This window comes from Trematomus bernacchii, unplaced genomic scaffold (assembly GCF_902827165.1).
Source record: "Trematomus bernacchii unplaced genomic scaffold, fTreBer1.1, whole genome shotgun sequence".
NCBI lineage: Eukaryota > Metazoa > Chordata > Actinopteri > Perciformes > Nototheniidae > Trematomus > Trematomus bernacchii.
Genome location: NW_022987593.1, coordinates 4,270,985 through 4,298,336, shown reverse-complemented (window position 1 = coordinate 4,298,336; position 27,352 = coordinate 4,270,985). Strand labels below are relative to the sequence as shown.

Sequence of the window (27,352 nt, the reverse complement as noted above, 5' to 3'; positions counted from 1 at the left end):
TTCTACATGCAACATCATTAGCAACGGAAACTGTGGAAATATTCCAGACAATGAAGCCGTTACTGAAAAGTTTCTTTAATAGTCTTCATACAGGAGATGTTGACCTTATAACTGAAATGTCGGCATTATATTTTTCTTCAAACCTCCACCTTAAAAGATATTATAAAGTAAATATACATTATTTGTTCATTTATAAATATCGGTTCATACGTGAAACATTTTTAACTGTATGAACTTGCAAGGAGTGGAAATGTTACCTTGTCAGTATTAATAGGCCTGCTGAACTGAAACACCATTTTGTGTTTACTAATGATTTAATTTAGTCAATAAGTTATTTATCAAAGATTATCAAATATTTTCTTTAGCATTCTGTCCTCCTTATTTATTCTGCTAGGGCCCCATATTGGAAAAGTGCCCTGCAGAGCCCAAATCAACCTTTTATGTATATTAGATGTAAAACAATTATTTTACTAGCCAATCAATAGTCAATTATTTAACAGCCTTTAACTAATTGAGAACTTGTTTAACGAAAATGATAATAATTGTTACTGCAACTGAAATGGAAGATAACTGTCAGTCTCCTTTCCATTATGACTTACAACCTCATTCAAGGTATATGAGCAACATATATAATAAAGTATATAAGTACATAAAGTAGATAGGTAGTACGGATGGTACTCACTCTGAGGCTCCAGTTTAACAATGACAGGTGAAACCACAGCAGTCACACTGCTCTCCAGCACCTCACACACACAGACTTCAGGTTGGGGTGCTGCCTTGTCAATGAACAAGACTGACAGCTTGATAAAAGCTGAGTGAACCATGGTTCACTGCAGCTTAGCCAACCTGGCAGCTGCACTCAGCACCTTCTGCTAAAAAAGGCAGAAACAAAAAGTCCACATACATGTCTTGGGGGTTTAATTACAGGAAAGAATGTTATTTTGACAAATGTTGTTAGGCTATGTGTCATTTGGGTAATTTCTAAACAACAAATCTGCCCAAAGTTGTGAAAAAAATATCAATCAGTCCCATTAAGTTTAGTTAGGGCGAGATTTGATCGGTCCATTTGAGAACCTGTCATGTAAGACAATATGCATTACCACATTCAAACAGAAGACATTTTGAGAAACTAATTTGCTATGAACATCAGAATGATCAACATTATTTATCAGGCTTTGTTGCCATGTGAATAGCATTCAGGTAAGGAAGGTAGATTGAACTAATCTGGTTGTTGTTCTTTCGCATGTTTTGTACACTTTAATAAAAGAGAAGACCAATATGTTAGAGTTTGAAACGTAAACATCTTCAAAGACTTGAGAATATATAACACTCACTCGGCAAAGTGCTGCTTCATGGGTAAAACTGTACCTCAAATAGGGTGGTGGAGCAGTCTGCTCAATTAGCGCTCACCTGAGAGGCGATGATGCTATTCGACTGTGTATCGCGATATAAACTCAATCGATACTTCAACAAAGTATTCTTCAGTGTCTTAATTGGACTTAATTTTATTGGACGTGTCATCAGTTCAACACTTTTATCAGATCAGATCTTTCCAGTATTAGAAAGCCTATTGTTTTTTTATAGATTCTAACAACATAAATGTGCAATTAGCCTATTTGTATCTTTTATGACAATCATACGAGATATAGTAACCACCTCTTCTTAAGGGCTAATAACAAGTTTGCAACATTTACTTATTGATCATAGTAAACAAAGTTTAAACATGTGATCGTGATTTGAACCTGAGCTGTCAAACCCCATTGGAAATCGATCCACCGCCTTAACCACACAACTGGATTACATATAAAGCATGTCAGTCCTCTTATAGATCTGACAAAAATATGAACTATACATTAATATAGTTTGCCAGAATCATCCTTATATTGGTTCATGTAATTATCATGCTAGTAGGCTGCAAGTGTTATGCATTACAGGAACTTGGGTCGTGTACAGTTTAAGTCAAATTGTCATCGAAAATAAAGCAGAATGTTCAGTAAACTTGTTGGCTTCCTCAAGTTAATAGCACGATTTTACATCTCTGTTAACTAAGATGTTATGGCGGCAAAAGTTACATTTTAGATGTATACATCATAGTGCGTGTGTTCAACTGGAGCTCAGCATCGTTCCTAGATTACAGTTAAATGAACTGGCTGAACTAAACGAAAGAAGTTATATAACATGCAATTTTTTGAAAGAAGATATGCACAGCTGTTTCACACTTTTGCATGCATTTTGACATAAAACTATGTGTGCTGTTAACTTTTTAACGACTTGTTTAGGTTCATGTAAACGAGCACAATGTCGGATGCTTATATCTTCTCGCCTTGTTTTGCTGTGACGACGATGGCGAAATGGCGGAAAATTAGAGCTTGTGTTTCACTGTATGCGCTGCACCCACATGTGTCTAAACCACCCACCAGAACCAGTCAACGCTAATTAAGTGCTATTGGCATAAACCCTGTGCATGGATAACTGATTTTATGAACTAGCACGGCATTTGCATCTATTGTAGAATAGTGAGTCACGTGATCTTGCATTCGCTCAAGCCTGTTTGTGTGAAGTTACAAGAAAAAACACGGACTTTCCGATTTGTGACAGTTAAGTCGTTAAAACAAATGCGTTTGGAGTTGGTCTTTTTTATATATAACCAATGGCATTTGACACAAATACTTGATTTAATATTGGTTGATATGTATGCTTTGTTCTGTACACTACGGTATTTACTCATAATTAGTATTTTTTCGTTTTCAATATTATTTTACTTTGAAGGACATGGCGCTCAACTACCGGTACAGCCACTGGTATCCGCGGTTAGCTTCACGCAGCTCTGAGGCCTGCTGTGTTTTCAACGGAGGGAGAGCTGAGGAGAAAAATGGCGTCTGCAGGCGACCCAGAGCGGGACACCGGCCATTCAGTTTGAGCTTTCCGCTCTTAAATTGAGACCGGGGCTTGGTGGAGACTTATCGGGAACCGTCACCAGACCCGTTGGTTTCTTTCTCCCCCGCTTTTCTCCGTTGTGCGTGGCTCACCCGAGCAGCGAGATTGAAGCGGAACAGAACAGACTCTCTCCCACAATGAGGGGGAGAAGAGGAAGGCCGCCCAAACAAGCAGCCGTGATGCGGGAGGGTTCACCCGGGCCAGTCCGCGGCTCTCGGGGCAGCAGGAGTAGAGGGATGCGGGGACGGGGAAGAGGCAGAGGACGCGGCCGGGGACGGGGTGGCATTGCTGGCGTTTGTGTGACTGGCTCTGCGGAGGTAGATACAGACATCTCCGGCCGAGAGAACTTTCATTCGTCCCGGGGCCGCAGGAAAGTTGGAGGCTCCACAGCGGCGGTGTCCGCGGCGTCGCGGGGCAGAGGAGGCAGAAGCAGAGGCAGGGGGTCGAGAGGCGGCCGCGGCAGCAGAGGAGGGGTGAGGCGGCCTCAAACCAAGGTGGTCTACGACGACAACAGCGACGAAGAGGATGATAATATAAGCTACAGGTCAGACGACGATGAACTCCTTAACGACAACCCTTCGTCGGATCTTGAAGAAGAGGAGGCCTTGGGAAACGAGTCTGACTATCTGGAGGAACTACCAGATGAGGATGATGCCAGCTACTGTACGGAGAGTAGTTTTAAGAGCCACAGCACGCTCGGTAGCACCCCAGGTACGTGGGTTTGCAAGTGCACGCACTCTAGCACAGCATATTTGCATAACTTAGAGTGTGCATTTTATTATATTATGGCTCAGTAAAGAAAGCAAGCCGCATTGTTCAAAATGGAGCTTGCACTCAGAAACAGGCCTTTGTTTACCGTGTGCTCTGCTTGCCACTGGTTTGCAGATCTGCTCCACGCTCCAACCGGCTCTCGTGTTTTTGACTTTTTGTAGGATCAGCAGATTTTTGTTGTCATTTCATTATGAATAATTTATTCGTGTTTGTTTTTAACCGGACCTTTTCATGCGCGCTGTATTTTTAGTGTTTTAGAGCACATTGGGGCACGTCATGTATGGACTTTATTTTATCTTCCGATCATGTCATTAATTTAACATTTGTACCTGTGTTGGCACAGTACAATAAATACAGTTTCTACTATTTAGACTTGATCAACACACGTGTATTTTTAACATAGTTAACTATTGGCCTCGGATTGACAGTTCATAGCTGTCTATTTTCTTTAGACTGTTTATTACTAAATGATAGTGGTTTTATAAATGAAGGTATTTATTTTATTCATGCATTATCATTACACAATTGTACCTTTTTTATAATTCTATTTTAGATCACGTTTTTTTTGCATAATGCTGCTTAATGGCTTTGACAGGGCTTTGTTTTGAAGAGAGGCGCCTTTTTTTCACTTGTTGCAAACACCAACATTATTAGTGGTCTACCGTTACCATGGTAACCGCTTTGTTTATCAGGTGAGCAAATTAGAGCCACCATGGCCCCAATTATGGACAATACTGCTAATAAAGTGGTGTATGCAAAAATCATTTGACATCAAGTGTGTTATGTAAAGCATTGCTTTCAAAGCTGTGTGCAATCACATGGAAATCATTTTACATATATGATTAGTAGAAATATTAAAGGGTCATGCGGACATGGGACTTTTTAATATTTCAATCTCTATTCTACAGTAAAGCTCACAATTTTGCTATTTCTGTAGCATCAGACTTTGCCATTTCTTTCATTTTCTTTAAATGTTTTTTGGAAGGAAACACCTGACTGTAGATTCCATCTCTTGATTTGTCAACCTTTAACACTTCACTACACTCTGTGCAGGCTTAGATGCCATTTAAGTAGTTCAGGGATTAATCACATGCCTCTCAACTTCCACTGGCCATTCAAACTGCTTTTTTAAAGACGTCAACATGGTAGCATTGTGCAGCCGAGTGTGAGGGGTCTTTCGTAAACCCAATGGTCTTTAGGCAATTTGGTGCTTTCACTGCAATGCACAGGCAGATACTAATTTCTATGCTATTATGCAAACCTGCACACATACCACTCTTGCACAAGATCCGTGTGTTTGATGCTGTATAATGAACCAGCAAACTTGAACCCCAGTATACCCACTCAAATACAAATGTAAACTCACTTCTTATTAGTGTTTTCAGAATAGTGTAACGTACACTGACACCAGAGGGAAGGATCAGGTATGATACATCAGCTGCCCCATTGGCACCATTACACGGTAGAAAAAAGAAGAAGGTGCTTGCCTACCTTTTTGTAATTTGACTTTTCTGTATCACGCTTTAAAAGAAACAGCCTGGAGCTTTTGATTGGTATCCTCCTGTACAAGTGTAAAATCAGTCCGAGAGTGCATTATAACAGGGCATCATGGATGCTAATAAGTTCAAGCGTTAAGTTGAATTGGCCTATCGTTAACAGACTTACCCTGTTTAATTATTTTGTGTTGATGCAAACCAACACAGCTCTTCATTTTATTTTCTGCCATTATTCCTCTCACCCATAACTCTTTTCCTTTTACTTCTTGCAGGCCGGAGAAGGAGTCGGGCATTGCAACCGCAGTCTCCCATCTTTGAGGCAAAGGACATTCCTCCCCTGGACCTTCCTAAGTCCTCTGAGGACCTCCAGGTTCCTACCTCACAGCTCCTCAATGTGTCCGCTGTCTACGAAGTCCTCCGCAACTTTGGCTCTGTGCTGCGCCTCTCCCCTTTCCGCTTTGAGGATTTCTGTGCAGCGGTGGCCAGCCAGGAGCAGTGCACACTGCTGGCAGAGATGCACATCTCCCTGCTCAAAGCTATTCTCAGAGAGGAAGACACTTCCAACACCACTTTTGGTCCCACCGACGTGAAGGACTCTGTCAACTCCACTCTGTATTTTGTGGATGGTATGACCTGGCCTGAGGTGGTGCGGGCGTACTGTGAGAGCGACCCGGAGTACCGGCACATTCTGCCTCTCCAGGAGACTGAGGATTACCCGTATGAACCGTTAGAGAGCAAAATCAAAGTCCTGCAGTTTTTGGTGGACCAGTTTTTGGCGACCAACATTGCCCGAGAGGAGCTAATGTCGGAAGGTGTGGTTGCCTACGACGACCACTGCAGAGTATGCCACCGCCTTGGTGACCTGCTGTGCTGTGAGACATGTTCAGCCGTTTACCATCTGGAGTGTGTGAAGCCGCCTTTGCTGGAAGTGCCTGAGGATGAGTGGCAATGTGAGGTGTGTGTGGCACACAAGGTACCCGGTGTGGCGGACTGCATCCCAGAAGTGCAGAAGAGCAAACCGTTCATCCGACAACTACCAGTTGGCTACGATCGACACAACCGCAAATACTGGTTCCTCAATCGCCGCATTGTTGTGTAAGTCTACCATGTTTTAGTTATTTGCCAAGATATTTACATGGACTTCAAAAGTACATGTGTCAGGGGGAGGGACTTACAGTCTTGCATATTTATAAACAACAAAGATATTAGTTATAGTTCCTCAAAAAAAATGCAAACATTACTCTCTTGGAGTACTTCTTTCCTTTTTTAAGGGTCCCCTCCAGAAATAAAAGCTTATTTACAGTACACTGAAAACACACAACCAACTTGCACATCTACCCAAATTCCCATGATTTTGTTTTGTTGTCGATTATAAACAGTATTTAACTTCAAGACTAAGCATGCTCTAATCTGCTCAAAAGCAAAGTCTCCAAAGTTATCATATAATTTGGTGTCATAGAAAGTGTTTGTAAATGTCACAAACCATCTGCATGTATAATTAGAAACAACACCAGGTAAAGAACAGAGATAAAGTCAGTAATCCCTTTCTCTTTTGCACAATCTGGGACTGTAATTAACTGCAGCAGCTGTCAATGCAGCTGATGTAGCACAGTATTGTCAGTTTACTTTGTCGAAGACACTTATCTAAAGATTGTTAATATAGAAGACCCATGCTTTACTGTGCATGTGTTCAACAATGATTTGACCCCCCTCTGTTCATGAGAGAATGTTATCACAGGCAATGCATCACAAAGATTCATGTTTGCAGTTTGCACCTTTTAGTTCATACACATTATTGCTTACACTCAGAAATGTTCATAACTCTAAATGACATTGTCTGCTGTTCAATGGCAGGCTCTGTCCAAGCTGAGCTCAAGCCAGATCAGCTGAGGGGTCATGTGTGACCCACACTGATAAGCAGATGAGAGTATTACTTTACTCACAGTGATGAAAATGATTGTGGGCTCAGGTGCTAGGTTTAAGCATACCACAAGCTTAAGGCCTCATACAGACCCGCATGGAGGCTGTTTCATAAAACAAAAATAACTGCATGCGTCCATAGGATTTAACATAACCTGACCATCAGCAGTATTGGTCCCATACGTTAGCAAATGATCTTGGTATTGAGCAGTCACAGATGGTCTGTGTGTGCGTGGTCAGCAGCAGCAGCAGAACGCCCGCTACATAAAAGAGCATGGATCACCAGAACAATGTAAGATTTAAAAGGGTAGGTGGCCCCAGCTGCAAGTGTTGCATTTGACACGTTCTCCTCTTTTGCTACTTAGCTCGCTCTCTAAATTGGCCCCCAGCAGGTGCTGCGTTACTGATCTCCACTTCCCTTCAGAGGCTGTGTGTGTTTGTGCATATAAGTAGTGTGCACAGAGGAATGTTTGTGTGACTGGATGTACGTGCAATGAATGATGTGCACAGAACCAAGGTGCATGTGTGTGTACATGTGCCTCTGGTGAAGTGCTGAATAGACACAACTGTTACATAGCCTCAGGTTCCTCTCAGTTCTTCGACATGGGCCACGCTGAGCTGAAAGCTCTCAAATATTACAATATCACACTCTGTAGCTGCCGCTCTGAAACTCTAAAAATGCCCTCGTCAATGTTACTTATTGTGTGGGGTAGAAGCTTAGTCCAACTGCTGATGAGTCCCTCGGCACCCTACAGCTACACATATTTTCTTTTTTTATTATCTTTTTATTGAGATAGCAGATGGTCACAAACAAGTTTTGTTATACATTTCACATTTTGTTATCCTTTTTTTATAAACAGGTAAATGAATAGCAACAGACAATAGAAATAAATAATATATATACATAAAAACAAAATACAATGAAAATAAATGTAAATACAAATAAGGGCGAGAGTCTGTGTGGCATGAAGAGGGCAGGTCACAATGTAAGTAACTTTCTTTTAAATAAAATCTGTTCTATACGGGCTGATAAACTCGATCCAACCTTCCCAACATTTCTCACATAGATAAGTCTTAAGTCTTAAGGCAAATGTCAGTTTTTCCATCACAAAAATGTCGTGCATCACATTAAACCAGTCTGATTGTGTGGGAAGGTCTCTACATAGCAATTTTTTTGTGATGGCTTTTTTACTGGCAACCAACATTATCTTAAACGTATACATTTTGGAGAAAAGCTACACATATTTTCATAAACAACTCGGGGAGATAGAGCAGATTTTATAAATACTTATTTTGAATAGTATAAAGTAGGGCCATGCCGCAAACTATAAAAGTATTGGAAACACTCAGAATAATTTCTGTTTTGTGCTTTTGTAGCTTACTTACAATATGAAAACGTTGTTTTAAAGTTACTTTTAAAACTCAAACTTTTCTTCAGCACTGTGGGGAGCCAACGTTTCTGAGATTTTCCAAACAAACAACCAAACGTGAACTGGCTCTGAGAGGCTGTTCTGGGAAACACTATGTTCGTTTTAAAATATAAATTGTTACCAAGACTTGTGCACATATATTGTATCTCTTAAACAAATGTTGTACACTTGCAAAATATTAATACCGTTAGGGCTGCTCAATTAATCGTATTTTAATTGCGATTACGATTATGGCTTGCAACGATTACGAAAACAACGTAATCGAAATAAAACGATTATCTTTTTATTATTATTTTTTTTTTGGTTTATCAGTTGAATTATACTTCAAGTTCAGGGTAATCAACTGTTAAAAACATACTGGTCAAATTTTGTTTCTCCAATAAATTGATGTTTTCAAAGTAAATGGATAATCGTTTTTAATAATCGTGATATCAATTATTGACCCAAATAATCTAGATTATGATTTTTGCCATAAATACCGTACTATATATCTAATATTTGCATCCTTTTGATCATTACATAAAATATGCTTCCTTGTCACTTTACATACTGACAAGTCTGGCAAAGTGAGATGAGGAAGCACAACTGAAGAAATCATAGTCCGATTTCCACACCTTGCATGTTTTGCTCAACTTTTCACACCGGCTCATATTATTTTGGTTATGTAGTTCCTTTCCTATGACATGAAAACGACTGGATCACCACAGAGAGATCAAAATAGGAATGAACACATGCACTGTGTAAGGTCCACTATGTTATTGATCATTTGCCAAGCAGCAGCAAATATAATGGATGGATCTGACGGACAATATGATTGTCTATTACCTGGAACGCTTTAAAGAGAAATTGTTGCCATTACAAATGAACAGTAGCCTCGGATTAATGTATAACTTAAGCAATACATTTAAATCAATCTCATTGACTGCAGTCAAGCTGAGTATATGGGGAGAAGCAAATATCACAATATTGTCCAAAACCTTTATATTGGTTATACCTGATTGTAAACGTGTAGTGACAGATTGTAAAGTAGATTACGCTTCTTGTCCCATTTAGCCCACAGTCTGTAAAGCTATTGTTCATTTTGGGTGGCATCTACCCCTCACTGTTGTGTCTCCTAATTCCTTTCCCCTCATGTCTCTTCTCTTATGTCTCCCTTCCAGTGAGGAGGATGGCGAGCAGGAGGACAAGTCCACCTGGTACTACAGCACCAAGGTAAATACGACTCATTGTCTCTCTTACTAGGGGTCTATTCTCTTCTTCACCCAATACAATTAAAAAGAAAATATATATTTATTATAAATTGTGCAAAGAATATGTTACATTTATACATAATAATAATAATAATAATACATGAGACTTGTATAGCGCTTTTCAGGAAACTCAAAGACGCTTTGACAGAGAATTTTAAAATACATACACAAGTTTTACATTTTTAACCCCCCCTCCCCATTTCCCAACAATCCAGCACAGCGCAGACATGGTTCACAAACATGATGAAACCAAGTCACAATAAAGGAAATACAACAATTATATATATATATACACATGTACACATACATACATGTATACATACATACCCAGGAAACAAGAAATGAACTAAATAATACATAAAGTCAACAGCACCTCCCCATAGAGCTCAGCCATCATTCCTTGGCCTAAAATATTTTGTTTTTAAAGACTCTTGTTACTCTTCTTAATTTCTTACTTACTATAGTTATGTGTCACAGTACAGATTTTTTAAATTATCAATACAAATCTAAAAAGTCCCAGTTTGTGTATGTCTCTTGTAGCTTTGAGACAATTTGCATTGCAGTTACTGAACTCTTCCCTACCTGTGTTCTTCCCAGGTCCAGCTAGCCGAGCTCTTCGAGGGTTTGGATAAAGAGTACTGGGAGGCCGACCTGAACGCAGCGCTCGAGGAGATAAGAGAGGAGGTGCACGCTCACATGGACATCACTGAGGACCTCACCAACAAGGCCCGAGGCAGCAACAAGTGTTTCCTCACTGCCGCTAATGGTAAAGAGTTCCTCATTCTTTCTTGGTTAAAAGAAACAAACAAAACAATTGTCAGTAAAGCTTACGGGCTTTCTGTGCCTTAGTTTAATTATGGTATCAGTGTAAGAAGGATCTCCTTAGGCCCAAAGTATCCTTTTTTCTCCTTCTTCCCAATCCTCTGCCTGTTTCCCCTCTTATACTAATGAATGCCACCCAGTCATAGATGGTTGGGCCATAGGAATCAACCAAGCTATTATGTAACCTTACTCTCGTCCCATTTTGGCCAGTGTCCAGCACTCAAGCTTCCCTTCATCCCTTCTTTTCTGTCTATGAGCACAACATGTTTATCGCATTCAGTCTGTGGTGCAGTAGACCTTCAGAACAATTAAGCGGCAGTGCTGCTGTATGTGGTGTTGTTTACATTACATTGCATTTAGCTGACACTTTTATCCAAAGCGACTTACAATAAGTGCGTTCGACCAAGAAGATACAAACTTGAAGAAAACAGAATCATATAAGTACATCAGGTTTCATAGAGCCAAAACATTTCAAGTGCTACTCCACTGGCTTTAGATAAGCCAGTCCTTTATTAGTATATAAGTCCTTTATTAGTATATAAGTGCTTTGTTAGTAATTCTATCGCTCGAAGTGGAGTCAAAAGAGATGAGTTTTCAGTCTGCGCCGGAAGATGTGTAGGCTTTCTGCTGTCCTGATGTCAATGGGGAAAAAATATTTACTTAGGAAGCAACATTTTACCTGGAAATCAACACTTCTGTCAAGCATCTTTTGTGCACAGATAAATAATAGATTCTCACTTACAGCCAACTTTAACCTTTACACTCACAGGAAGTAGATTATACAGTCATACAAAGACTGAATGCCACCAATGAATACAGCTTTTGTCAAAAAAGTGCTTGGAAAAACCACTTAATGACTGAGAAGTGCTTCCCCTTATGCTTTAGACCTGCTTTTGTTAGCAGATTTGGCTGCTGTTTTGACAACTAATCTATTAGACTGCAATAGAATCCTTAAACATGACAAATCTGAGTGTGTGTGTGTAATAATAAGGGTTGTAAGCAGATAGTCTTTTAAAATCTGTTTGCCCTGTTTAGGCTCAGTTTCTAGTAGAGATTTAAGATTTGTAGAGTTATGAGGGATTTGGGCCAACTTTGGCACAAGTGTAGACAATATATATTCTCTCTATTGTTGTTATTCTTCTCCCTGCATTGCAGATTGGAGTTCATTCACATTTCTTTGTGTTTCCTCTTTGCCTGTGCATTTTAATTTCAAGAGCAGTATTTTTCAATTTGTCCTATGTTTTTTGTGATATCGCACAGTGCAAATGTAGGCTTTATTTTGCTCACCTTAAATGCAATCTTTAATGGTGATGCTACATATGAGTCCGACTGGTTAAGGACTTTGCAGTCTTCCGTTTTGTATCATTAACCCAACATGCTTATCCCTCAGTGTGTCCCTATTAATGCTGTTTCAAATATAACACCGCTTTGCTCAGTTGTAAACACAGCGTAATGCAATTGTGTTCTTTCACACTAGAATCTAACTTTATTGTGACGTTTACAGCAGGTCATGAAGTCAACATCTACAAGCATGTATATTTACCAAACATTTGAAATGCAAATCATGTAATATGATTCCTATACACAGTGTCTTGCTGCTTCTATTTGTGAAGTCTAAACAAGGAGGTCTGTTGGAAGATAAACACAAGTTCAAGCATGATATAATGCGGCCCCCAAAAACATATCCTCTTTGTCTGCTAGTTTTAATTTAGGTTTAAATTCTTCTTTAAACTTCAAATCTTGCACTGAATTTTACTCCGATGCTGTCTCCTTCTTTCCATCCATAACTAGAATCTGCTTCATCCAACCCTATTGTGGCTTTTAATGTGATTTGAGATGTATTTCCTGTTGAAAACAACATCATTCAGCATCACTGGCTTTTCTCTCTTGCCTTTTTTCTACTGTTTTAAAGTGTGTATTCTGCATTTGGATATGGATGTTTAGACACTTTTAACCAGTGGTGTAGTGGGCGTTGGATGCGGGGGATCGCCGTCCCCCCACTTTTTTGAAGCATGATTTTTTTTTTAATAGTCTAATAAATATAAAATCATTGCCAGTGTTATCAGTTGCAAGTGTGTATTTGTTGTAATAATGACGAAAACATAATACATTTCACAGTAATTCTAATAAAAACGTAGCTCAAGCATTTATGCAACTTGATTTGAAGCGTGTGTGTGTGAGGGGCAGCACCGTGTGTGTGTGTGTGTGTGTGTGTAGGGTGACCAGGTGTCCCGCATTTGAGTGACAGTCGCGCAGAAAAGCCGGCTCGGTTCGCTGACGGCCGGCACCGCCCTTTATCATTATATATTTTAAACGGCACCATGTAAGTTGCGCTGACAGGCGACAGGTCCACAGTGTACCCCCCCCCCCCCCCCCCCCGTTGACAGTTCACGAGCGCGTCCATAGTGTCCATCCGCCCCGTCCACCCAGTAAAAAAATCCCCACTACACCACTGCTTATAACACTCACAACTTGTGTTCTTCATCAGTGTAATAATGACAATCACAGACTATGTATTGTCTCAGCCTTTGGTTTTCTTATGTCTTAAAATGTTTACTTGACGTGTTGTTCTTCTTTTATCCAGAGGAGATCCTGGAGCGGTTGCGGGCTAAGAGGGAGGAGGAGCTGGAGGAGGTGAAGAGACGAGCTGCAGAGGAGGCCCAGAAAGAGCGGCTGGAGAAGGAGAAGATGGAGGTGGATGTGGAGAATGAAGATGAAGAGGCCAAGTTGAGGGACGAGGGGCAACAAGAGGGCAAGGTCACAGAGCTGACGGAGGAGGAAACAAAACAAGAGGCCAGGGAAGAGAAAAAGGATGGTGGAGGTATTTATGCTTTTTGAATTCCACAAAACATTCTGAAAAAGGCATTTGAGAATCGATGATCATTTAACTGAAACACTTTTCCTCTGGGTCTCTAAACCGGCACGCTACGCTGTGTTGAGCCTTGGAGAAAAGTACATCTCAACAGTGGTGTAATTACTTATTGATTTAAGAATAAATGCTGTTGTTATTTGAATCCTAAATTAATTAAATTGCTGCGACAAGTTTAACACTCACAAGTGACATATTTGAAATGTGTATCTATGTTTTGCTGAATACAAATGATTCAGTGCATTAAATAGGCACTTATACAGAATACAATGTATTTATTGCACGAGCAGCAAAACACTGAACATCTTTGGTAAGCTAATTGGCCTCGAGAGCATTCACCTAAAAAAGGTTGTATAAGAAGATGCATTTCTTTAAGGTGAGACTGTATACAAAGTTAGATAACTTTATTTTTCTCCAATTGACAATGGATGATGTTAAAATGTGACTTTATTTCAACACTGCCCATCTCTTCTTCTTTCCATTGTCTCCATGCTATTAATGCATTGTAAGATACAAAATCTACAACATTGCTGCTGGTCATCTGTTGTTGAATAATTCAGTAGTGGCAGTAGCATTACATATGGCCCTATACTTCTTTCTGCCCCTGCACAACACAAACAATCCCCACCACCACCATGAGCTGTAGCCTGGGCTTGGAGGCTCCAAAGGCAATGGCCTCCAAACCATAGAGCCTCTTGATAGAAAGATGTTCCAATATGGAGGTGTTTATCAACACCAAAGGTATACAAGGACACTTCAGGGAGAAGCTTACCTCCTTAGACTCCTTTTGTGAATCTGCTCTACTACAACTGTCTGTATCTTCTCTGAATTGTATGATAAATCTCAGTGACAGTTTGTTGCTCTCAATCCATCTGTTGGCGTTTGTGTTCAGTTCTCCACATTTTTTCTTCATGATACCCGGCGTCAGCCTTGGAATACTTTCTGCGGTTTTGCACTTGAACTCTTTATTCATTATACTCTCTTTCATCCAAAGAGCTGAGACGCTGATTGCATCCATTGATTTTTCAATCAGAAGCATTGTCACTGCACCCAGTGTGACTATAACCAACCCTCACTATACTTATTTTTTTTAATAAAAAGCTTTTCTTGTGATGCTTTCTTGTAATTAGAACCTCTGATTATCCAGATTACTGTTCATGTAGTGCCTTGTGTCGAAACACTGTGAAGTTATAATCTATACATCTACATCCTCAGTTATTTCACTTTTCACCATGCATTGATGTTCTCCGTGTTGTCAGTTATGCATAAGTCTTCTATATCGGTTGCCCATTGCTTTTTATTGACCCATTCCTCTTTCAGTGCTTGCATTACGCATGACTTATCAGTAGAGGGAGCCACAGCATTTATTATTTCGGAACTTACCCATTAATGATGCTTTAAAAAAATGTAGACTGAGCTACCACTTGTGCAAAACACCCTTTTTTATTGGTCATTTCGACAGCTTTATGTGTCTTGGTTTTCTAGTTCAATCGTTTTTTTCCCAGGTATACACCTATACCTTGCTGAGACATGTATGCAAACCCTGAAAGATGTCTGACTAACAACAGCAAGAAAACAATCTAGACAAAACTGTTAACATTCAATCGTTTCTGTCTGTGAACAGAACACCCAGCATCAGATTCTGTCCCCGGCAGCGGAGATGGTATCCCCAGCCTGAGCCAGCCGCCCCAGGCCAGTGAAGAGAACAGTAACAGCAGCATGGGGGCTGTTACAAGATGTCCTGAACCTCCAGACCTAGCTGACAAGTCCTCCCAGTCCTCCCTGGCCAGCCTTGATGACCTAGGTTTGACAATATAATAATTACTTCTCTTTTGTTGTCTAATTTATATTATACTGATGAAAACGGCACTCAGCTGTGCTAGGGTGTCTATCGTGAAAGGGGATTCTGATCTAAATTTGACTTCTTGATTAAACAAATGTTATTTAAAAAAAAAAAAAAAACACCTTTGCAAGCTTGAAATGATGCCAGAAAAGGGTATCTCAGTTTCATACAAGCCATTTTCACATTATACATTTAATTAAGTTAATAGCCCTTAAAACAGACACGCAGAACATTTGATCACCTTATGAGTAAGGCAGTGTTATGACTTTTAATAATTGAGTATTCCTTCCGTGATCATTGCACATCATAAAGCTTTTCCAATAGACTGTGCTATTGTATGAGACTGTTAAAGGCTTATCTGTCTTGGACTGAACGTTGTATTGGGTTTTCAGGGGACGCTAACGGTGAGCCGTGTCCCGGCGGTAGGGGGTCCGCAGCCACTCGCATGGTGACCCGACTGAGGAACCCCGAGAGCAAACTCAGCCAGATGAAGAGCCAACAGGTGGCTGCTGCTGTTCATGAAGCCAACAAGGTCTTCAAGGAGGGCAAAGAGGTGAGAATAGTGTCCAACACCCAGGTCAAAAGCATGCCAATGTATGTAGAATTATGCAATGGCCTAGTGGAAGAGAATTGGAGATTAACCTAACTATCTTCAGGCTATTTCATTTTTTTTTAATCAGAGAAATTGGTTGCGACATTTTACAGTGGAATATAAATGTCACTTGTCATAAGGCAGTCTATAATAAATCTGAATGACTCATTTTTCCCCCCCCTACCTCTTCAGGTACTAGTAGTAAATGCACAAGGTGACGTCACCCGTGTCAGCACGCGAGGGAAGGAGGTGGTGATGAAGGGGACACTCAGTCCATTCTTCAAGCTGGGCCAGGAGGGGAAATACCGCGTCTATCATAATCAATACAGTAGCAATACTGTAGCACTCAACAAGCACCAGCACCGAGAGGTAAGCAGCACGACGTTTGAAAGTAGAGAAAAGCATTGAATAAGCTGCAAGGTGGCTCAGTAGATTCCAGACCCTTTTGGTATTCGTTTTGCTACATGATTGCAAGGGTTTTATCAAGACATTCAAGTCACTTGGATTAGTAATTGGTGTGCGAACAAAGATGATATGAAATTGCTGGTAGGTTCTAAAAACGTATTTTTTTGTCTTTTCATCAGGACCACGACAAGAGGCGGCATCTCTCCCACAAGTTCTGCATGACACCAGCAGGAGAGTTTAAGTGGAACGGGTCTATTCATGGCTCCAAGGTTCTGACCATCTCCACACTGAGAATCACCATCATCCAGCTGGAGAACAACGTTCCAGCACCCTTCATGCACCCTAACTGGGCCTCACACAGGTAGAGTCAGGCACTGTCGTATGGAAATTGTATATTACTATTCTGATACTCTAGGTTGTCTGTATGGATGTACCGATAATATACATGAGTGCGGTACACCAGCACCCACTGCGCTCTTACATCATGCAAGAGTCTTGTCCAGCCATTGGCTTTTTCATCTAAACGGCAAATGGGTATGCAAGTCTTCCTTGTCTGACCGCAAATAACATTTAGCCATTGCAAATTTGATGCATGAGTTTAACATTCTCCAATGCCACAATGAAATGCAAATGGACACTATCAGTTAACACTGAATGCCTCCCTAGTTGTCAGTCATGTTGGCATTGGTGCCTTTCAGTAATTCAATTTAATTATGTTAGTTATTAAAAATGCCAGAATTATGCCACTTCTTCCTTACTAGTAAGAAAACTTAAAACTGGGATAGGCCAAAAAATCTAAGTACAAAGTAAAGAGAGACATTTCTAAATGTTCAGTGTTTGTTTTCTTGTTTTATAGGACCAACTGGATCAAAGCTGTTCAGATGTGCAGTAAGGCCAGAGAGTTTGCGCTGGCCCTGGCCATCCTGGAGTGTGCCATCAAACCTGTGGCTATGCTGCCTGTCTGGAAGGACTCACTGGGCCACACCAGGTACACACATAGTTTATTAACAGTGTGTGTGTGCATGTGTGTTTGTGTGTGGACGTACTTTCATTATATGTGCTTTTACAATGTGATATGAAACACAAGCTAAGAAAGTGATTCCTATAAGGTTGCTGTCCCTCCATATGTTTTCAGTCTAGATGACAGAAGGCATTCAATACTTCACAAGCATTCATGACGTACACTGGGTGTGTGTGTTCAGTTTAGCAGGCAGAGGCGATCTTAAGCAGATCAGATCAAAAGGCCCACCCTAGCTGTGAGGCATAATATTTAGACTGCAGGTCCACTACCACTGCCACCCACCTCTGCCTCTACTACTGCTCAACACCACAACGCCCCTTTAAAGAAGACATTGTCCAATATTTATACGGTTGGGATCAGAGTGTGCTTGTGTTTGAGACTGAACTGTGAGCTTTTCAGAAACGTGGAGAACATTTGTGAGTGTCATGTTCTTTCCTGTTCCAAGAGCACCTTTCATCTTTTCATCTTTAGTAAGGGCTTTAATCATGTGCTTACATTACTCAAGAAGCTTCCCAGTTGTTTACTTACACCTAAGGCAAGACACATGTAGATATTGCCATGTAGATATTACCATGAAGCTTACATTAAGACAATATTTTTTGAATTGCACGTTTTCTAAAACGTTGTTTTTAAATATGAAAATGATTAAGTTCATTTGGATATATCTTATAGCTACATACATTAGAAAAATACTTTTAACAGCCATGTTTCTATTCTTGCTAGAAGTCGAATTCACTGAATGTACAATGTAAGAGCAACAGGCTACACTGTATGACAATTAAAACAATTTCAGGTTGAATCGCATGACATCCATTGAACGTGAGGAGAAGGAGAAGGTGAAGAAGAGGGAGAAGAAGCTGGAGGATGAAGAGACGATGCAACAGGCCACATGGGTCAAGTACACCTTTCCCATTAAACACCAGGTATGTCGCTTACATACTCACAAATCCTTGGTTTTCAATATTGTTAAGATATTGACTTGCAATTCAGACACACAATGAACACCCTCTTCACTCCTGCACCTACTTGTACTACATACTAAGCATAAACGCTGTGTATTTGCACCCATTAATGGTTACAAAGAGGTCTGTACTGTCATCTGACTGCATGCATGATATTTTTTCCCTTTTCAGCAAAACCTTCAGATAAATGAGGGGGGTAAAATGAATAAAAGAAGAATATGAATTACTGAGCTGTCAATATTTGAGCTGCCTCTGTCAGCTGTGATCACCAAAATAATTATTCTGCTTACCCTCACACTTTACTTCCTGCTATTATGAATCCAAATGTATTGTATTTAGGATGATATTTCCTTTTTCCTTCACCCTTTCACACTTTTACAAGCGCAGGGTTATCTCCAAAATCCCTTTTCATTTCGAATGATTTTTGTGCTACCTCATCTAAGGAAAAGTTAACCAGCCATTTAGTTTAGTGGTCTGTGCCAACACGACATAAAACTATACGAACCATGGGATGAGGGTGATGTATTTCAGTCTAGTCCACTTGTAGATTTAGACTTTACCGTGCAGAAAACTGAGGCTTTGCTGTGCGAAACAATGCTGTGTACTGTATGTTGTGCGTGAGTGACTATCAAGGGCTCTTTGATGCAGCCAGTGGAGCTCGGCAATGAGTCATTTCCCTCAACAATTAGTGATCAGTATGTGAGTAACCTTTTAGCTTTAAGCGCTCTTTGGATCTTTGCCCTCCTCTTAAAACTCGTTTTTTCAGTTTTTCCTGATTCGCTTTTCTCTGTTGGAAACGTTCATCGTTCTTAGGTTGTTGTATCCCTCCATGACTCATACTTCTTCTTGTATTACTTGAAGGTGTGGAAGCAGAAAGGAGAGGAGTATCGTGTAACCGGCTATGGGGGCTGGAGCTGGATCAGTAGGACTTATGTGCAGCGGTTTGACCCCAAGCTTCCCGGCAACACAAACCCCAACTACCGCAAAGAACTGGAAGGTCCGGAATGGGAGACTTTAGGGGCCTAAAATGTGTTTTTCTCAAATTTTAGATTTAGTCTCTAAGATTTAGTCTCTTGTGCAGCAATCTCAACAATTATATTGTGTGTGTTGCATTCAAGCCTCACTTTTGATTTGCTTTTGGATGTCATTATGTTAAGCAAATCAAAAACGTCCCAAATATTTGAATAATCATACTGTTGGTTTATGTTAAAAAATTATTACCTTTTACTTTACCTTATTATTTCAAATGTTTAGCCAAGCTGCAGATCCACTGCAGTGACAAAAACAAATGTTTGAAGTTGTGTAAGATGAAAACAGCATGATTATCCTTTTTTAAGAGTGTTAAGTACAAACAATTGTAAAATGAATGCCAAACATTAGTAGCTCTAGATGTGTTTCTTCAATATAATAAAACAGGTTTTTTTTGTTTTCCAAAGATGCTAAACTTGGCAAGAAATGTACCCTGCTGGACTTGAGTCGACGCCCCAGTGTCGCTGCACCAGAGGCTCAGGGAGCTGCTGTGTCGAGCAGTGAGGAGAAAGATCAAGACCCCTCCAGCCTAACAGATCATCCAATGACTAATGAGCTGGAGTCTAATGAGAGGATGGAAGAGGAAAAGAAACAAGGGGCAGAGGAGAAGGAAAAGTCTGAGGAACTATCAGCAGATGAAACGCCAACAAAGATGGAGGTGTACCCTCCAGACTCACGACCAGAAGAGCAAAGTATGACAGTGCGGCTTTGTGTAATAGCACTGTATCTAAATGCATGTGTAGTTTAAGTTATGCTTGGTTTTAAACTTGAATGGCTCTTAGTATTACACTTTTTTTTTTTAAATATTGTGTATGTTTTAAACTGTATTGACAGAGAATGTGATACATTATCCCAGTTGTATATCAATGCAGATTAAAGTCTGAATACATTTTCTCTTCAGGTTCCAGTATTCAGGAGGAAAAGACTGCTGTGAAGGAGGAGCCTACAGATATCTCCACACAGCCCTTTAACTACGATGTAGTAGATGTCAGCAAGGGCTTCATAACGCGCATTCCCTACAAGAAGGTCAAGACCTCCAAACTGGACGGCCTGCTGGAGCGACGCGTAAAGCAGCGCGTTATTGAAGAGAGGCAAAGGCAGCAGGCGTCTGCCGCCAACCCTCAGACTCTTATACCCGTTGCATTCACAGCAACTCCCCCTTCGAGCACTCCGGTCCGGCCACGGTCTCCACTCAAGCCCCATGCTCTCGCTCAGACACAGCTTGCACTGGGCAGAGCTGTAAAAGAAGAGGAGAAACCCACAACACAAATTCCAGTGCCGGGAACAGTTGAAGGACGAGAGGATGTCAAGGAGGGTCTGCATGAACCCTCTAAAACTACGAATCAGACTGTCTCTCTTCCTACTCCTTCTCCTGTTCCTGACTCCACACCCAAAGACAGTTGCAGTACAGGTACACAAAACCAAACTCTTTCAAAGCCCAAGGTATTGGAGGCAGACTTAGTAGAAAGGACTATGGGGCAAAAAGAAACAAATACAGACATTTCATGGCAAGAGGGCATCAAACTGCCTAATTCACAAGAAACACCAGCAGGGGGAATTCAAAGCTCTTTAGAGCGACAAACAGCCAGCGTAACATCAGATGTTACCAAGGCTGCACATATTGAAAAAACTGGGTCTGAGGTTTCCAACTTAAAATTCGACTCCCTACGGACTTCTCCAAGTGTTCTTGGGCAGATAGGCAGTCAAAACACATCTCCTTCTAAAGGTATAAATCCAAACCCAGAAACCTTAGGCTCAGCACATTCAAGCACAGAGGAAAACGGCATGGGGCCAAAGGAGATCCTAGGAAATATAGAACGCATTGGACAAGGTAAAACCGAAAGCGATAGCATTCCCAAGCCAGTTTCTCCTCTCCCTCAGGTAAATGGTAATGATGGCTTGGGGAATGAAAATGTGTTAAGTAACTCTGTAATGAGCTCAAATAATGGTATACTTATCAGCAGTACACAGCTGAAGGAGAACATCATTGGTAAAGTTGAAGAACATGGGGTGGTTGTGTCGTTGAAGGACGGCACGCAGCCAAAGCCTTTAGTGAACGGAGATTTGGCCCCTTTGAATGATTGTACAGAGGTTGGGGACAAGGGGCCAAGCCTAGTTTCTAAGATAGAGAGCAAGACAATGACCTCAGACCAGGACTACAAACCTCCACTGAAGATCGCAAAGCTGGAGAACAATGTAGGAGCACTTGGAACTAGCACTTCCCCATTTCAGTCTATGGAGGACAAACCCAGTCCTGCGGTGAAGATCATCAGGATGGCGCCGTCTCCTATACCCTCAGCAGAGGAGTCAAGTCTGAGCGACGGCTTTGCAGAGGAGAACAGTAACAGCGGGACTACAGAACCACTCAAAACCATCATCACCCAGGTAACCACAACCTCCACAACCACCACAACTGTTGTTTCTACGGAGATGAGGATAGCAAAAATGCCATCGAATGAGCCGGTTGTCGTGAAAAAGCCTGTGGCGTCGACAACAGAAAACAGCGCAGTGTCCACCCTCACTACCATGACCAAAACAACTGTGACCAAAGTCTGTTCCCCTGGGCTGGACAGTCAGTCAGAGGACAGCCAGAGTGAGATAGTGACGAAGGAGCAGAAGACGGCACTGTCGGTCAGTAAGTCCACAACTGACAGCCGTGGTAAGACCTCAGTGTCGTCTGTCGCTGTGAGTCTGGAGGATTCGTTGTCCACAAAGGGCCGGGTCCGTCTCCTCAAGTTCTCCCGCACCAAGAAGACTCGCTCAGACACTGCCCTTCCTTCTTACCGCAAGTTTGTCACCAAGAGCAGCCGCAAGAGTATTTTTGTACTGCCACATGACAACCTGAAGGTGCTGGCGAGGCGAGGCGGGTTTCGTGAGGTGTCCATCTTCAGCTACAATGCCAAGCCAGCGCTGGATATCTGGCCGTATCCCTCACCCAGGCCCACGTTCGGCATCACCTGGAGGTAAGATGGCTCTCTCTGGTTATTTTTCTCACAAGCTTATTAACATTTTCTCTAAAACACTCTTTCTAAGCAACCAGGGGTTACTACTTTGCTAATTATACAGATAATTGGTTCTAAAACGAACCATTATTTGTAATTGTCGTTTCATCGATTTGTTGTTGGTGGATAAGGTTAATCCTACATTCCTTAAGCATCGCTCTTTTAAATTCTCCCCTTGTTTTTTCAGAATGCCATGTCCTGTTGATTTTCTGTTTATTTGGTGTTATATTTTCCCCTCTATTTTTACACATGGGAAAGTGATTTATACTGAAGACACACACAGTCTCATGGTGATGTTAAGTTGCCTAAGTATACACTCAGAGCAGTCTCTTACACCCTAAAAGGAATTATGCAAATGTTTCCCATTGAAACTTGTAAGTAAATTGTTTTGCTTGCTTTTATAGTCAGAGATAATTAATCACTCTAGAGAATTAGTGTTTAAAATTATTTATTCAAAATAGCAGCCAGTAAGTTCTTTCATGGAAATGTACAAGTTCATCACCAAAATACTCTGTCTGTTTTTACTCTGCCTTCCCGATTTCATCATCATGCTACAATGTATTTTCGGTAACACCGAGCGAGTCACTGACCGTCAATTGGACCGCAATAATAAACTGCATGACACGAGCAGTGAAGAGCCTATTTATACACAACAGACATTTCCATTTCCCTGGAGTGTCTTTCAGTATAGCTTTTTGTCATGTTATGTATAGGTGTTATGCTATGTTTAAAGCACTACTTGGTTGGACTAATGGTTACATGCAACTATACATGATTAATACCTAATCCCTGTGTTATAGGTACCGTCTGCAGACCGTGAAGTCTTTGGCTGGCGTTAGCCTGATGCTAAGGCTCCTCTGGGCCTCGTTGAGATGGGACGACATGGCCGTCAAACCATCCGCAGCGATCGGCACCACACGTACAGGTAGAGCCCCCTTACTCCATCTGACATCCAAATAAAGAGGCCCCAGGAGGAGTGGGAAAGACTGCTTACAAGTAGATTAGGGTTTTTTGGGGGGATAACAATTGTTTTGTTTGATATGTAAGATATAAAGGTGATTATTTTAGTGGAGTTTATGTGCTGTTAACTAATTCCTGCATGATTCTTTTATTAATGTTCTTCTTTTTTATACCGATATTACTTTCTATTAGGTTGATGATATGTGACACTGTCAAATCTGTGGTTCAATAACAGTCATAGTATCTACCTGGGCTATCCTCCTGATCCCCATGTCATGTTGGCCCTTAAGAAGACACAGCCCTCATATGGGTCATATTGGTGTCACTCTGTTTATGTTGGAGCGCATTTCCTCCATCTTCTCGGGCTCTCCTCATCACCATACCAACCCAGCCCTATCCCCACTCATTGCTACAGAGACGTCAGACACCGAAATCACCACGACAGAGATCATCAAGCGCCGTGACGTGGGACCCTACGGCATTCGCTCGGAGTACTGCATCCGCAAAATCATCTGCCCCCTTGGAGTGCCTGACACACCTAAAGGTTAGCGACAGTTCATATTCTTTACACTTAAGAAAGAGGGGTTTAAACATTACACATTAACACTGAACTGTTTTTGATCCACACACAGAAACCCACACCCCTCAGAGGAAGGGGCTGCGATCCAGTGCCTTGCGCCCCAAAAAGGCGGAGCCTGCCAAGCAGACTGGCCCCGTGGTGATGGAGACCTGGGTGGCTGAGGAGGAGCTGGACCTCTGGGAGATCCGAGCCTTCTCAGAGAGGTCAGAGGGTCACCGGGTTCAACCATGTTATACATACACATTTGTCGGTGACGATATTCTTTGTTAAAATTCATTTGGAAGTTATGACAAAAATACATAAATAGTAAACAAAACCTTAACCAAAAGTAAACAAACTGGCCACAACTTTGTAAATGTGCCTGTGGCAGATGCTCAAAATGTTTTAAATAAAAGATATTAAACTCTTACAAAAAATAATTACACCTAACTTTCAACATTTATTAAATTGAAATTAATGGAGCATCATCTGACCTTATTTTTCACGAATGTTTTACTGTTTGTTAAGCTTTTCCTTTTTCTTTTACAGGGTGGAGAGGGAGAAAACTCAGGCAGCCGAGCAGGCCAAGGTGAGTCTGGTTCAGTTACGTAATCTTCATGCTTAATAAGCACTTTAATCCTACAAATAATATAACAGTAGGCCTTTATTTTTCAAATGTGTCGAGACTGGGGCTACATCTTCTTTCAATGAGGAAAAATAATTCAATCTGGCAGTGGACTGCACTTAAAAACACTTACTCTGAATGAATGAAAACAGACAGTTCATCAATGGTATCATTTTGCCAAGAAGCTAACCCTCGAACATCCCAGTCTATACCAATCTATACCGATACAATAGCTAATTTAAGCTAAATAGATGTTATGTATTAGCAGTTCCTTTTGAATGCGTTTATCATGGGTTCCTATGTTAATGACCTGAATGATGTACCATCACAGAAACGTCTGGAACAGAAACCAGGCATCACAGTGACCCCAACAGGGACTGCTGCAACACCTGTCTCCACGCCCAAAGTCATCATCGGCTCACTGTCGGGCCAGGGCACCACCACCACCAAGGTGGTACTGTCCACTAAGATGGGCAACCCCGTCACATTCCAGCAGAACAAAAACTTCCAGCAGTCGTTCGCCACCTGGGTCAAGCAGGGTCAAAGCACACAAGGTACTTTGCAGCAGATAAGCACTGTCTACTCTTTGTTCTTATTTAAAGGAAACCTATCATGCTATATTTAAATGATATATTGTAGGGCCATACCTATATAAGGTATATTTATACATTTCTGTTTTCAAAATACCAAACGGATCATGCATTTTAGCCATGCCTCATTTCGCTCTACGTGCTGTTTGCTGTCTACGGGTCTGATTCTGCTGACCACGACCCCCTGCAGGAGAGGTGAGCCGTGCTCTGATCAGCTGCTGGGCTGTCAGAAGAGGGGGAGAAAAAGAGATCTCCGTCCTCCGTGTTTTATTATATAGAGTCGTTATTCATTTGTTTTAAAGCTCAATAAATAACAAAGAAGACCTTTGACCGGCACTTTTCTAATTTTGTCCGGAAGATTTAAACTTTAACGGACATCTTGACCGGCGAAAGAAACTGAAACTGAAACTCTGCCGCACGGTCCCCTCGTTCCTTGGAAGAGGCGGAGAGGTGGGTGTTTGTCGTCTGCTGGTGGACTAACCGGAGAGAATTACAGTGCTTGCCTCGACGGGGAGGGATTGCATTGCAGCGGGAGCAAACGCTTGCCTCGGGGAGAGGGAAAGAAAGCCACAGCGGAGAATAAACAGAAGGGTAACCATGGTAACCAAGTCTTCTTCACTGCTTTTGTGGCAGACTACAGCGCCACTTACAGGCCTGGCATATGTACTACAGCGTCTCCAGCGCTTTCGAACGGCAATGGCCGTGGCTGTCTCCTCTTGATTGGTGGAGTTGGCCCAATAGCCGTAGCGCCACCGTCCTGACGTCAGGACAGTGTTCAAATCTGGATCAGTTTTTATCAGATCCGTTGCAGCCCCTTTTTTAGAGATTTGGGTATGGAGGAAAATAGAGAGGGTTGTGTTTTCTGACACTTGGTGAGTTCCCTGGAACACCGGGGACACATATTCATGTATAAAAGACGTACAAAAGTGCATTTTGCATGATAGGTCCCCTTTAAAGGGCATAGACCACAAGTCATTGTACAAATACTAATAATATTATTGGATTTGCAATTGTAAATATGTAATTGTAACAGCATTTTTTATTTGTTTGCAGGTGAGACCACCTTGGCCACATCTAGTGGACACACCTTCCAGATTACGGGAACCTCTATGGGGGGGAAGGTAGTGACCACCAAGCTGCCACTCCCCTCCAACAGCAAGATCGTCACTGTCAACGTGCCAACTTCACAAGGAGGTACGGCCGGTTTTAATATGCCACACATTGGAGGCAGAAGGAGAGCACAAGTTGCATTCATTCAGTGTAGACATTTGTTCTTTCCATCCACCTCAGAATGCGTGTTTGTTTGTGTTTTCATTGCCTCACCTCAGACCCACAGCTGAGACATTTCAAATGTGTCAAAGGAGCCAAATTAGATCTGGCTCCTTAATTGGATGCCGTTGTAAGCAATTGAGCGTGCCAACCACGCACACAGCGCTCCAGAAGGACTGAGTCTGTCTTCATTTTTAAAGTTGTTGGTGCCAGCTACTGCACGTCCAAATGTTTTGAAGTCTACAAATTAGACACAAATGAGACACTCCTCTGTCCTTGATTGCCTTTGTCAGTGAGCCAAGTACATGTCTTTAAAAACCCACACCCTAGAAGACCTGTTGAGCTCGATTAAACGAGCTTGTCTCTTTGAATCAGTCTCACAGGTGTCACAGTTAGTTTTACCGTATTGCAGTCTTGTTTTTCCTTTACATGCTTGAAATGAAGATTTGTCCTCATTTAGCCTGATTCCATAGTTTAAATGATCACATACACCCCTCAATGATTCCTGAAGTTTTTAATTTAGTAATGTGACTGTGAGAATTAACTAGATTTATGCAAGACATATTGCAATGTTTAAAGGGGGTGGTATATGAGATTTAAAGGAGGTCTTTTTCTACAAGGTTTGTGCTGAAACCTTGCACTGTGATAAACCCACAGTAAACTACCTGCCCAGCTCCAGACAGCAGACAGACACACTTAGACACTAGCTGGTAAACATAGTGAAGAACATAGCTGGTAAAGAGACAGATATTTTTGTCAGTGGACACAGAATAAAAGGCTAAAACCCAATTGTGGTGCCCTTAATGTGCCAACCTCATGACTCAGCTGGTTTGGTGTCGCAGTTCATGTCTGGCTGTGTCCTGTCGGCATGGTGATCTAATAGAAAGCTGTTATTTTGGTTGGATGGTTTTTAGGATGGTGGACTTGTGTAGTCTGAGGTTTGAAATCCAGACTGCAGATTCAGCATTGTCCGATCTTTAGTTTGGTGCTTCAGAACTGT

General features: G+C 41.4%; 1 protein-coding gene across 2 annotated transcripts in view; it reads left to right on the top strand.

Annotated features, from left to right (window-relative positions):
* The first annotated feature begins 3,019 nt into the window (after window positions 1-3,019).
* Window positions 3,020-27,352, top strand: part of LOC117481904 (nucleosome-remodeling factor subunit BPTF-like) — a 45,658-nt gene continuing 21,325 nt past the window's right edge. For both annotated transcript variants that reach the window (XM_034129837.1, XM_034129838.1), the window contains exons 1-20: window positions 3,020-3,648; window positions 5,477-6,299; window positions 9,715-9,766; window positions 10,402-10,570; window positions 13,211-13,447; window positions 15,120-15,299; window positions 15,731-15,891; window positions 16,123-16,299; window positions 16,515-16,696; window positions 17,192-17,323; window positions 18,150-18,279; window positions 19,180-19,315; window positions 19,755-20,039; window positions 20,249-22,310; window positions 23,150-23,274; window positions 23,725-23,853; window positions 23,942-24,092; window positions 24,418-24,457; window positions 24,825-25,047; window positions 26,137-26,277. In XM_034129837.1, coding sequence (XP_033985728.1) covers window positions 3,075-3,648; window positions 5,477-6,299; window positions 9,715-9,766; window positions 10,402-10,570; window positions 13,211-13,447; window positions 15,120-15,299; window positions 15,731-15,891; window positions 16,123-16,299; window positions 16,515-16,696; window positions 17,192-17,323; window positions 18,150-18,279; window positions 19,180-19,315; window positions 19,755-20,039; window positions 20,249-22,310; window positions 23,150-23,274; window positions 23,725-23,853; window positions 23,942-24,092; window positions 24,418-24,457; window positions 24,825-25,047; window positions 26,137-26,277 — 6,109 coding nt within the window. In that variant the 5' untranslated portion in view covers window positions 3,020-3,074. The remainder of the gene's footprint in view (window positions 3,649-5,476; window positions 6,300-9,714; window positions 9,767-10,401; window positions 10,571-13,210; window positions 13,448-15,119; window positions 15,300-15,730; window positions 15,892-16,122; window positions 16,300-16,514; window positions 16,697-17,191; window positions 17,324-18,149; window positions 18,280-19,179; window positions 19,316-19,754; window positions 20,040-20,248; window positions 22,311-23,149; window positions 23,275-23,724; window positions 23,854-23,941; window positions 24,093-24,417; window positions 24,458-24,824; window positions 25,048-26,136; window positions 26,278-27,352) is intronic.